Source organism: Lepidochelys kempii, chromosome 3 (assembly GCF_965140265.1).
Source record: "Lepidochelys kempii isolate rLepKem1 chromosome 3, rLepKem1.hap2, whole genome shotgun sequence".
NCBI lineage: Eukaryota > Metazoa > Chordata > Testudines > Cheloniidae > Lepidochelys > Lepidochelys kempii.
This window is the reverse complement of record NC_133258.1, coordinates 105,981,033-105,994,506: the sequence shown is the minus strand read 5'-3', so window position 1 is coordinate 105,994,506 and position 13,474 is coordinate 105,981,033. Positions and strand designations below refer to the sequence as shown.

The 13,474-nt window shown below is 38.2% G+C and overlaps 1 protein-coding gene across 14 annotated transcripts in view; it reads left to right on the top strand.

The window, feature by feature from the left end:
* The window catches only part of REPS1 (RALBP1 associated Eps domain containing 1), a 106,899-nt gene that overhangs the window by 29,666 nt on the left and 63,759 nt on the right, over positions 1 to 13,474 (top strand). For all 14 annotated transcript variants that reach the window (XM_073337463.1, XM_073337465.1, XM_073337464.1 and 11 more), the window contains exon 3: positions 2,574 to 2,770. In XM_073337463.1, the coding sequence (XP_073193564.1) occupies positions 2,574 to 2,770 (197 nt within the window). The remainder of the gene's footprint in view (positions 1 to 2,573; positions 2,771 to 13,474) is intronic.

The window sequence follows — 13,474 nt, the reverse complement described above, 5'->3', positions numbered from 1 at the left end:
GCTTAGCTTCTCAGAAAGGTAGATTCCCATCACTGACAGAAGAAGCCTTTCCATTGACGTAGATAGTACCTATGCTGAAGTGCTGCAGGTGAGCCACTACAGTGTTTTAAGCATAGACATACACTAAGTGCTGGGACTGATGTTCCCTCAATGTTTTCTCTCTGCAAAACCAATAACTCTTAGAGCTTATGTCCTCTGAAGACATTCTCCTCCACTTTTATCTCCTTACTCCCACCCACCTTCTTCATCCTCTCTTACTAACTATCCTTCCTTATTCTCTCATTTATTTTTTAACATTCTCTTCTTTTCCTCATTTTCCCCCTTTCACTTTCTCTCTCATTCATCTTTCTCTGCTCCTCTATGCAGCCTCTCTCTAGCTGAAGGGAATATTGAGCCCACTCCTCTTCTCCCCACCCCCTTTTACATGAACTGCTGAATGGGAGGAGAGCCCTATTCCACCATCCAGCAGTCCCTTTTCCTTACTTTGCCTGCTGGTCAGCCCCACCTCTGTGTGCTGCACCAGACTGTCCTGGTCTGTCCACTTCCTATTTAATACGTCCATTTGGCCTGTGTGAGTGGGTTTTTCAAGTCTTGAGCTACAGTTGATGCAAGTTTGGAGTACTTAGTGTTAGCATCTACCAAGCATAATTCTTGTCTCAGCTGATTGATTAGTTCAGAGAGAGATTGAAAAAGACTTATAGTTAAGCACTTGTGGACATGTAATATATGGCTCTGAAGTATTTGTATAAAATGACAATACTTGTATTGCTTTAATTACTATGCTGGAAATAGCGAAGTAAATTTTGGGTTGCTACTTAATTTGGAAAGACATTTTCATGGATAACTGCCTAATTGGGAATTATAAAATGAGCAGATAGTCACTGTGAATTCATGTCACTTGTTTGTTCTGTTACCGTGGTGTGGGAAACGGTCTCCTGCAAAAATAAAAATTAATTAGGCAGGACAGGATAGAGATTAGTCATTTAGCTATTAGAGGGGCTTCTAGATGAGCATGCAAACCCTAAGTATTGCAACATCAAAGAACAAAGTCATCTTACACTGAATTTCTTTGCTCTTGTGGATGAAGGCAAGGTGAGGGTGGGAGGAAGTTCGACGAGAAGTATTTGAAGCTTAAAATGGTATTTTTTTTCAGTGTGGGTCACACCCCACCTTAGCACTGAGGTCAACATGTTGTTCTTAGTATGCTGAGTGCACACATAGGTGAGAATGTGAAAGGTTTTGCTTGAACTCTGGTGTCCCCGTTAGCATATTATGCTACTTACTAAACTGTTGGGTTGTTCCTTGGTTATATTTAACAAAATTGTTAAAGCATTTTGTATTCAAAGGGTAATATTCAAATATAGATTGAACATTAAACATTCAAAACAAAAATTCATAGCAAAACAAAAATTAGTCTACACAATAACTAACAAATTGTATGAAGAATTTAGTTTACTTTTAATGACAATAGTACCAGTGTATTTAATTTTTATTTAATAAAATAGCTATAAGAACCAGCAAAATTAATCCACATAACGTTAATTCCCTCATATTAGTTGTGATTGCAAATGTGTGTAAGTTCTTAAAAGTTTTTTTTTTACAAGTATGCTATACAACAAATTGCATAATTTGACTTCACTGGCAGTGGACTAGGAAGACCATTTACAGGTCAGGATTCAGAGGGATGGCAGAGCTATTTAACAAGATTATTTCTCACTCAGCCTAGTAACAAAATTTATTCCAAGGGGAGACCGAGTAAAGCTGTGTACCTCTTAGCTTGGTAAAGTTGCATGTGTAGACTTCAAAAATGGGTTTATAATGAAATTACTGCTAAATCTGACTGTAACTGAACATCCCTTGGTAGTATCATAGTAAAATAGCTTACTAGCGACTTATGTAGAAAAGATTCATCAAGATTAAAGTGGATGAGTAATAAATGTGTTTATGCAATACTTAGCTAAGTCTTGAGAAATAAAGGCTGAATTATGGTTTCTACTGTGAAGATAAAAAAGGCACCACTTTACTGTCTGTATGCATTGTTGTATCTAAATGCTTTAGTGAAGTTTTTAACTTCTAGATCTATAGATGAAGCACCCTAAGTGCAAAGACTTTTAAGAACTTTTCAAGCATGCCTGGAATTTATAATGGATTAAATTTGTACAGTAAGCAAAACTGTAATAGAAAGTATAATTAACAAGCCTATATATTTATGAAAGAATGAGCTGAATTCTTTCTTGCATATCAGTAGAATAAACTAAGTCACAATTGCAGAACCAAACTGTCATCTTGCATGCATGGAACCCTATAGAAAATTGTGTGGTTCCATAGGTGTAACAGGATTTGTGATGTAGAATTTTACAGAATTTAGCAGGAGCCAAAAAAAAGAAATCTCAGGTTGCATTTGCTTGTAAATTGCACCAAACTCAGTATGTAAGTCATGGAGAGACAACAGATATGAAATTCCATGGTATCTTTTAGAATAGAATTACATTTTAAGCTAGTCATTTTTAAGTATTCTTTTTTGTATAATAAAAAATACCCTATACTATTAATATATATCATTGTTTTAACAGTAAAGGACCTCCCTCTGCCCAGATTTGTTGTTCCAAAGAACGAACAGGAATCGAGACACACAGCCTTGTATTCTTCAGATGCAGATAACTCAACCCCATATTCAGGCGTAATTCCTCCCCCACCTGGCCGTGTTCAAGTAAAAAAAGGCTCTGTGAGCCATGATGCAGTCCAGCAACGTACATCAGCAGATCAACAGGTAACTAAAACTTAAGTGAATTTTATTCGTGGTATGGTGTCAGCATAGTGGTGTGCGTCCCACTAGCGTTACTACACTATTGTTTTGGATTAGCTTCTTTAAAACAAATTCATGCAAGTGTTACTAAATATATGCAAAAAGAAAAGGAGTACTTGTGGCACCTTAGAGACTAACAAACTTATTTGAGCATAAGCTTTCGTGAGCTACAGCTCGTTTCATGGGATGCAACTGAAAGCTTATGCTCAAATAAATTTGTTAGTCTCTAAGGTGCCACAAGTATGCCTTTTCTTTTTGCGAATACAGACTAACACGGCTGCTACTCTGAAACTAAATATATGAAAACTTTATTATTATTTATTTCAGTTACGCAGTGCTTGTAAGTGTTTGTGGTGTGAGACAGGTTTTCTGCTCAGATCTGCTTAAAATCTAAGTCTGGAAATATTACCAATGATAACTGATGAAGTATTGAATGGGAAGGGAGAATGAGGGTTATGGCTTATTGTGAGGGGTCACATGATAGTTTGGTTTGGTTTATGTAGGTTCGTTCTCTTAAAAAAAAAAAAAAAAAAAAAAACCAATATATAGTGTTTAAGTTCATAATTGATACTACAACCCCTAATCATTTCAAATCAAGCTAAGTTTTTAAAGATTTAAAATCTGTTGCCTGGATCCCAAATGGTGGCATTTAATGTCATTTCACAGGTGTTGCAGGTGCACTTCCAAAATTGCTACACTTCTAGTTAAAGTATATATTTATACACACCCAAGCAATCAGGCTTCACACATGTCCAGTTTTTGACTATGAACAAATTTGTAATGTATTAAACATAAATTATCTAGATATAAATTTATTGTCTCAAAGACAAGTCAGCAGTTCTTTTTGGACCTGGTGGTGGGGATGGTAAAAATTCCCCTCCTCGTTCCCTTAAAAATGCGACACTATTTAAGAAACAGGTGTTCTAACCTTTCCTTGGAACGTATTTATCTGTATCTTACTATTCAGTAGTTTAGCACTCTGCTTTATAGATTAAATCAACAGATGAGAACCAGAACATTGCTAACATCATAAATACTAATCAGATTCTACAGTTAAATGTGTTACTTAATTAATTCATCTTATTTCAACATCTGTGTTTTGTTTTTGAGGGAATGAGAGTAAACCTTCAGTGACCTAAGCACTTTATTCCACTTCAGTAAAAGCAAGCATGCGTGAATTCTTGGTGAAGATCACTCTGCAAGAATGTAACTAGAGCTCCTGATTCTTTTGCATAAGAACAAAAAAGACACTGGTGTGCATTAAAGTGGGATTTTTTCATTAGTATGTTGATGATTTTTAGAACACCATCAGTAAACATGACCAACGTTTACTCACTAGTTTCTTTAATTCTCCTACTAAGGGATAAGCTGAGTAAAGAGGAGAAATGGCAAGAGAATACACCTATGACTTAATTGTGCTTTCTGACAATTCCTTGTTTAGGGACTTCCTGGCTTGTTGAGTTTTTGGGACTTTATCTCTTCTCCATGCTTAGAAGATAGAATACACTTCCTAAATAAAAGCCAGGAAGGGTGTCATATGGAGTGCAACTATTGAAAATTGGTTTTAGGCCCATACTCCTGTGCATACGCTAACTCTCCCATTTTTCCCATTTTCCTCCCCATTGTATGCTTTCTCCTGGGCTCCATCAGGGGAGTTGAGACACCCACAGAAAGTAGGGATGAGACATGCTACCTAGAAACTTGGGGTGTATGTTGGCAATAGAGCAGCTTAGTCTGTGTGCAGCAGTGCGGCTTTCAAAGTGGGAGCAGCCTGTGGTAAAAGGAGCAGGGCAAGCAGCACTGGCATTGCAGAAGATAGTTTGGCCGTTATGATCCTAGCTTTCCTGGAGCTCTGGACAGATAGGTGTGAAGCAGCCCCCTAGAGTGCGTCTCCCATTAAAGAATGAAGAATCTCAGATCTTCTCCTGCATGTTGCTCCTGTGGATGGGTATAACATTCTTAATGGACCTAACCTGGCATTTTTCTAGGTTTCGCTGAGATAGCATCTGTGTCCACTACCCCGGTTATGGTGTCTGGTTTCTTTATTTCCTCTTTAATGGCAGCTGCAGTTTCTGATCTAAGACTTATCAAGTTGCCAGTTATTTTAAAATCATAAACCCAAGAGTTTTTTGTGCCTTCAAGTCCTAGTGCAAGGAACTTAATGTCTAGTAAAATTATATTTACTGGCTTTCAAAGTATGCCTATCTCTCTTAAAATATGCACTTTAAGTATTGTATTGTCATGACATGTACACATGAACATACCATATGATCAAGAAACTCAACTTGTACAACTCTTAACATATGTGAAGTTCTGCCGCAGATAAAGGACAATATATGGATTATTGTTGTATGCTCTATGTCCCAAATAATAAAGGATTCTCCTTTGTGAAACTGTTTCTGCAAATCCCTACAACAAATTTGCATTAGAAGACAGTGTAACATTAGGATCTTGCACACCAATTGTGGTTCCAAACAGTGGTTATAAATGAGGCTATTCTTTTCCCAGCACTGCTTTGGAACATCTATTCCAAGTTTCTTCTCTCTTTCTGGTGGTCTAGATAGTTTCTAGTAACTGTGTCACTATATTACCCTAGCTACAAATGTTTTTCTGTTAGTATAGTTGGTGGCCTGATTGGGAGATGCATAGGTGCTTCATCTTGAGAAGGTACACCTTTTACATTGTGGTAAAATACTGACAGCTGATTAACATGTTTAGTATCCCTGCTGTTTGTAGAGGAATATCTTTAAAGGGCATTCAGCCTTGTGCAGTATTCACTCAGCTTGAGGAGGGAGTAGAGCCAAATGATAAAAGGTTGTTCTTTTGGTGAAGGCCTCAAGGGCTTGTTCCTAAGAATCCCAGAGGCTGAAACCTATAGATTTTTCTACAGATCTGATCCGTACAGGTTCCCTGCAGTGGATCAGTATGAAGAACTCTCATTAGAATATAAACAGTCCTTTGTTCCATTGATGGACATCCTTATTGAACAAGGAACAAAGCAGGGAGATGATCTGAGGAAGGGGAAAGTGGCTTCTTAGAAGAGAAACAGTCCTAGTACTTAAAGCTCTTTTCAGTGACTTGTTGGGATTCCCTATTTGATTTGCATCTATTTCGGTGTAATCTCTCTAAAATCAGACTAGTAAATGTTGCCCTCAGGTGGATTGGTTTTGAAGGTTCATGGAGCTTGGTAATGAAGATGCTGTCTGATCTGGTACACCATTGGAAGTTATATGTGGTCTCTGGAGGGCTTTAGGTTTGTAATGTGATATTGGACATTCTCTTGATTTAGAGAGAGTCAGTCTGGGGTTGGGTGCCCTATTCAAAAGTACTAGTCTTATTTCTATAAAAATCTAGTTGTGCCTTTGAACCTGTTAGTATTGGGATAAGTTGGCTGCTCTGTAAATCTGCATTCCAGATGTGGCTTTTCAAGTTTGAATATCAGGCTGTGATCTGAAGGGCAGATGCATAGTTCTTTGAGACTTCCCTCCTTGGTTCTGATTTCGCCCATTAAGATTTGAGTAGCTGTCTAGGCATTGTCTGGCTGGTTGGAGACAGTTTTTCCTCATGATCCTTTTTATCAATTTAATTTCTGTGGGGCAAGTGACTTATGTGGCCCCAGTATCTTCTTACTCAGTTTTCAGAGTAGCAGCCGTGTTAGTCTGTATTTGCAAAAAGAAAAGGAGTACTTGTGGCACCTTAGAGACTAACAAATTTATTTGAACATAAGCTGTAGCTCATGAAAGCTTATGCTCAGATAGATTTGTTAGTCTCTAAGGTGCCACAAGTACTCCTTTTCTTCTTACTCAGAGTTCTTTTCGTGTCTTGTCAAAGGTACAGGGACATGTTGAGTCACTTAATTTGTCTCCAAAGTCCAGACAGATAGCACAGACTCCTAATCTTCTGGAAGCTAGTCTGCCTCAGTTGATACTTTTGGAGGAGGAAGGGGAGGGATAGGTGACTGGAGAGCTTCATGAAACTTCTGAGCATTCTGTAGATCACTCTCTGGTGTTTTTTCTTCATAATGAGATCATAGCAGGGTCTTTCAGGAAATGAAGGAACATCTACTTGGGTTTTGGAGACTAACAATGGCTTTGCTAAGTAATGGAGCTGGTCAAAACTTCTTGGCATTTCAATAAAAACTAATTGCATAACAAAAAAGCACTTTTCTAATAGCTTTAACTAATAAAAGGCTATTGAGTCTACTCTGAAGGTCTGGCCATAGGCACTGATGTTCTAATGTGCTGGGGGGTGCTCCACTCCAGGCCCCGCCCCCACACCACCCCTTCTGCCCAAGGCCCCTCTTCGCCCTGCCTCACCTCTTCCTGCCCCATTTAGTCCCCTCCCCCGAGCACACCCTGCCCTCGCTCCTCCCCAGCGCCTCCTGCATGCTGTGGAACAGCTGATCTGTGGCAGGCAGGAGGTGCTGATCGGCGGGACTACCAGTGGGTGCTAAGCACCCACCATGTTTTTTTCTGTGGGTGCTCCAGCCCTGGAGTCGGCACCTATGGGCAATACCCTATCACTGTTGTGACTGCCTAGAGGTGGATAGATCAGATTTAGCAATCCCAGATAAGGGGGCTGGGGTTAGCTGGCCAGCAGGGGGCTGGGGTTGGTCTCTGCTGCAGGAGAACCAATTAAAGACCTGCGTGCAGGGGGTTAACGGTTAGGGTGGCTTAATGGTAGGATTAATACTTAACAGTTTACTGTTTAATATTTTACATCTCTAGTTCATTCTCATTTGGTTGGTAATAACAATGAAAGCATGTTGATTTTCAGCCAGCCCTGGGTGTTAAATTGAACACTGCTTGTTAGCTGTTTGGATTTATCGATACACATTAATTTAAGCAATTATGTAGCTTAAAGTACTTCTATTCAGAGTTTTACTTTTTAAATGTTTTAATGTGATGAATGCCATACTTTATTTACTAGATTTTTGTATTTGATTTGTGTCAAACTGTATGCAGATGGAAATTTGAAATTCAATTAAAGGTATGAAAGCAGCATTTTAAAATTGTTTATTAGTAGGGCTGTCAATTGCAGTTAACTGAAGCAGTTAACACAAAACAAATTAGATTTTAAAAGCGTGATTAATCGCAGTTTTAATTGCACTGTTAATAGAATACCAATTTAAATTGGTATTCTAAATATTTTGGGATGTTTTCCACAGTTTCAAATATATTGATTTCAGTAACAACACAAAATACAAAGTGTACAGTGCTCACTTTATTACTTTTTATTACAAATATTTGCACTGTAAAAAATAGTATTTTTCAATTCACTTCCGTACAAGTACTGTAGTGCAGTCTCTTTATTGTGAAAGTGCAACTTACAAATGTAGAATTTTTTTACATAACTGCACTCATAAACAAAACATGTAAAATTTTAGTCTACAAGTCCACTGAGTTCTACTTTTTGTTCAGCTAAGACAAATAAGTTTGTTTACATTTACGGGAGATAATGCTACCCACTTATTTACAATGTCACCTGAAAGTGAGAACAGGTGTTCACATGACGCTGTTGTAGCAGGCGTTGCAAGGTAATTTACATGCCGGATATGCTAAACATTTGTATGCCTTCATGCTTTGACCAACATTCCAGAGGACATGCTTCCATGCTGATGACGCTAATTTAAAAAAAAAAATGTTAATTAAATTTGTGACTGAACTCCTTGGGGGAGAATTGTATGTCTTCTGCTCTGTGGTTTTACCCACATTCTACCATGTATTTCATGTTATGGCAGTCTCAGATGACGACCAAGCATATGTTAGATTTAAGAACTCTTTCACTGCAGATATGACGAAACGCAAGGGAGGTACCAATATGAGATTTCTAAAGACAGCTACAGCACTCGATCCAAGGTTTAAGAAACTGAAGTGCCGTCCACAATCTGAGAGGGACAAGGCATGGAAAACATGCTGTCAAAGCCTTAGAGCAACACTCAGAACTACAGAACCTGAATCACCAAAAAAGAAAATCCACCTTCTGTGGGTGGCGTCTGACTAAGATGATGAAAATGAAGGTGCACAGCTTTGGGTCATTATCAAGTAGAACACAGCTGTTCTCGCTTTCAGGTGACATTGTAAATAAGAAGTGGGCAGCAAACATTATCACCAGTAAATGTAAACAAACTTGTTTGTCGTAGCACAGTGGCTCTCAACCTTTCAAGACTACTGTACCCCTTTCAGGAGTCTGATTTGTCTTGTGTATCCCCAAATTTTACCTCACTTAAACTACTTGCTTACAAAATCAGACCTAAAAATACAAAGGTGTTACAGCACACTATTACTAAAAAATTGCTTACTTTCTCATTTTTGTCATATAATTATAAAATAAATCAATTGGAATATAAATATTGTACTTGCATTTCAATGTATAGTACATAGAGCAGTATAAAGTCATTGAATGAAATCTTAATTTGTACTATCTTTGCTAGTGCTTTTTATGTAGCCTGTTGTAAAACTAGGCAAATATCTAAATGTACCCCCTGGAAGACCTCTGCATACCCTCTGGGATAGGCGTACCCCTGGTTGAGAACCGTTTTAGCAGTTGGCTGAACAAAAGGTAGGACTGAGTGGACTTGTAGGCTCTGAAATTTTAAGTGTTTTGTTTTTGAGTAGTTTTTTTTTTTTTTAAATTACATTTATAAGTTGCACTTTCCAGATAGAGATTTCACTGCAATACTTCCATGAAAATGAATTGAAAAATACAATTATCTTTTTTACAGTACAAATATTTGTAATCAAAACTAATATAAAGTGAGCACTGTATACTTTGTATTCTGTGTGGTAATTGAAATATATTTGAAAATGTAGGGGAAAAATCCAAAAATATTTATAATTTTAAATTGGTGGTGGTGTTAAACAGTGCGCTTAAAACTGTGATTAATTGCAATTATTTTTGTAATTGTTTGAGAGCCCGATTTTAGTTAAATAAAATTACCTTAAACATTATGGGTGCATAAGAAAAACAAGTTTATCAAAACAAATTTTGCCTTCAAAACTGATTTATTAAACAAAGGAACTATTAAAGGTAGTGAATTGAGTGATTGTTTCTGGTCACCCTGGGCCAGATTTTCAAAGGCATTTGGGTGCTTAGTAGGATTTTCAAAAGTGCCAAAGCAGGTTAGGTGCCTAACTCCAGTTGAAATCTATGGGAGTACGAACCTAAGCAGGATCGGTGCTTTTGAAAAGCATAATTAAGCATGTATTTGCATCTTTAAGACCCTAAATACCTTTGACAATCTGGCTCCATTCCTTCGGTTTTAGAATTCAATCTCATCCTTTCCCAGGAAAACAAGTTTTCTCGCTTTTTTCAACTCCCGGTTGATTTCTTAGCTTTGAATGAAGTAATCCACATGTAGAAAATACTCTGCACTTCCAGCTAAACTGAAACCAAAAGCTTTTCTGTAGAAGAAACTAAAAGTATGTATGTTTGGAAAAGAATAAAGACTAAAAATAATAAGATACTGCAGTGCAGTACATAAGATTGTGATATATTTAAAGCTTGAGGAGGCCTAAGAAGTTACATTCCCCCAAAAATTCTGTAATTAAAAAGGCAGCACCATTTAATTAACTGATGCAGCATATTTTTGTGTAGTTTTCATAATTTATAAGTTTAGGCCTTAATGTAGGTTCTTGTTTGAGCAGTGTCCCTATGGATGCTCCACTTCAGGTGTGCATGTGCCCCACGCACCCCACCTTTGATTGGAGATTTTTATTATCAGTGTCTCTGTCCCACGAATGTGCTGCTGATAATCGTGCCCAGCAGTAAGACTATATCAGGCTGAATGGGCAACCTGCCCTCAGTTCCTTCTGAACTGCATCGACCTGCCACAGAATTTATCATGTCTGCATGTGCGTTCCTCATGCAGAGTTCGTTCTACTTAGGGCTTGTCTACACGTAGTATTGCGACAATGCAGCTGTGCTGTTGCAGCTCTTAGTGAAGATGCTATCTATGCCAATGGGAGAGCTTCTCCCTTCAGCATAGGTACTCCACCTACCCAAGAGGTGGCACTATGTCAATGGGAGAAGGCTTCCCGTAGACATAACTCCCACTGTAGACAGTGCTATGTTGACATAACTACGTTGTTTGGGGGTGTGGATTTTCCACATCTCTGAGCAACGTAGTTATACTGACATAAGTTTGTAGTGTTGACCAGGGCTTAGTTTGTTAGTTGTAGGTAGTTACTGGTTGCTGAAAAGATTTTTATTTCCTCCACGGAAATCTGCTTGTGACAGGCATTTCCAGTTCACCAAGGTTTAAATATTATCTCGTGTAAAAAGGCTGTCCTAGTCCGTGAAGCGCACTGTGTTTGCTGACTGGGAAAGTCACACATCCCACGGAAGTGTAACTTCTGTTTTGGCCCTCAAATCCAGGGCACGAAATAACCAGGAACTCAAGCTGCAGCTGTTAATAGATTGTTAAATCTAGGGTGCTCCACTACCTGTCCTCCTTCCTCTCTGCTTCAAGGCTTCCTTCTGAGGCTCGGCGTTAGAGAAGGAACTGAGGGTAGTTTGCCCATGTAGCATCGTGTAGCCTCGGTGCAGTGCATGAGGATATCAGCAGTGCATGTGCAGAATGAATGGATACTACTAGTGAAAATCTTCGATCACAGGTGCATGGGGCACGTGTGCACCTAAAGTGGAGAACCCAGATAGGGACACATGTTGAAGAACCACAGTTACTGCTTTGTCATAATTTCAAGTTTAATTAACAGGTTTATTTTTAAAAAGAAAAATGGACTTAATATAAATTTAAAAAAAATCAAATTTAAATTAATCTGATTTTAAAAATTCATCTGTTTTTATCCACTCTACCTAGACCTCACTTAGATGGTAAGGGAGGTTCCATAGTTTATATCTCAAGAGGTCCACAAGTTCTTCTCTGGGCAGGATGAAACCTTATAAGAATTCTGTCATTTGTGGGATTTTGGAGGAGGGGGAAAGGAAGCCCAAAAAGGGGGATAATCCTTGCCCCAATTATCCAACTAGGAAAAGAGCCTACTGTATATACACATCTGTTACACATCAGGCCAAGAAGCCCACACAAGGTGGATAAGGCCCTAGTGGCTAGGGAAATTGTGCTCAACCTTTTTTGACCTGTAACTGAATATCTTTTTGCTGAAAATTTCCATAATTTGTGGTGGGGTTCTGCAGGAGGTGGTCCTTCAGAGATTTACCACCTAAGGCCTCCTTCTGAACTTAACTTTAAAAAACAAACTAATAAAAAACAACAAAATTTCATTGTGTAGAAGGAAGCTCACTTACCAGTAACTGAACTGGAGTTTTCGAAGTATGCTGTCTCTGTAGATTCCCACTGACTATCCTTCCTTCCATGTTTCTTTGGAAGTTTTTTTTTGTAGCTCATAGTGAAGATAAAACTGAGATATTTAAATGTCAGGCCTCCCTTGCAACCAAATTGCAAACCATAACTGCCAAATACACAGGGCCTGCCTGTAACCCAGTGGACATGGAAACCAAAGGAAAAGGGATGAGAAAACAGTTTGTAACAAGCAGCATAGAAATTAATGAATCATGGCCCTAAAGGTTTTGTTTTAGAATCTGTTGTGAAATTATCACGTGTAGATTGAAACCTGTGTTGAGGAATGGGAAGCGTTTGGGATTCTTGCACTATCAATTGTATTAACTGTAGAGTATTAAACTCTCACAGCATACTGGTTTATGCATTTTTGGCAAGATGAAAAAGGTAGTGTCTGAGACTAGGATAGTCTAATTCACCCACAAACAATAGGGCTCAGTCTAGTCTAGACATTCAGTCTTGAAGTTGGGCAACCAAACATCAGGTTTAACGGTTGACAAACTATTTCTTAGATGCATGTCCTGTTTTAATTTCTGGGTAAAATTTTCTTGGATATTTTTCTTTCTGAAGCTGACCCCAGCTGCTTTAGCATTATAGCTTATATATCTATTCAGCATTAATCTTGCTGCCTTAAGGGTAAACTGTAGAGCAAAAGAAAACTTGTGACTTTTATTGCCCATTTAATATATAAAGTGCCTCAGTGTGCAGTTGTCTTATACTGAAATCAGGTACTGATGTTTTTTAAGCTCTTTGCTCTCTGATTCACCTTTCTTTGATGTCATTATAGTGTTATTTATGTTTATAGATCAAAAAGGAGTAGTGAACAGCACACTCTTTTTTTGTTTACCAGTTCACCTTTAAACTGGCTACATGGGAGGTTGGACCTTGTCTGTAGCTGTATGGGCTAGTTAACATGGAAACACTATTCTTAATTAATAAAAATCTTCCTCGTTTCTTGAAGCATTATTTAAAGGGGCATTTCAGTTTTTTCTGTGCTGTTTTTTAAGATATCAGGGAGTCAATAACTTCTGTCTTATACTGTTCCCTGCAACAGGTTGTGTGCTGTTTTAAACTACTGTAGTCATAAGTACAGGTGACACAATTCGTATACAAGGCACCTGTTGGATTTATTAACAAAGGCCTTTTAGATAGTTTGGTTAGAGTTCTAAGATTTTTTTAATGGAAAGACAGAGCTGTAGAGAGCATGTTTTTCAATTTTCTGCATGCTACTTTTTGGAGAAAGGGAGCAACTTGACAATATCTGTTTAGAAAGGCTGACTTCACATAGGGATTACACATGTGACCCTCTGTTCCTGTGTTATACCAATAAAATAAAAACCAGCAGGATC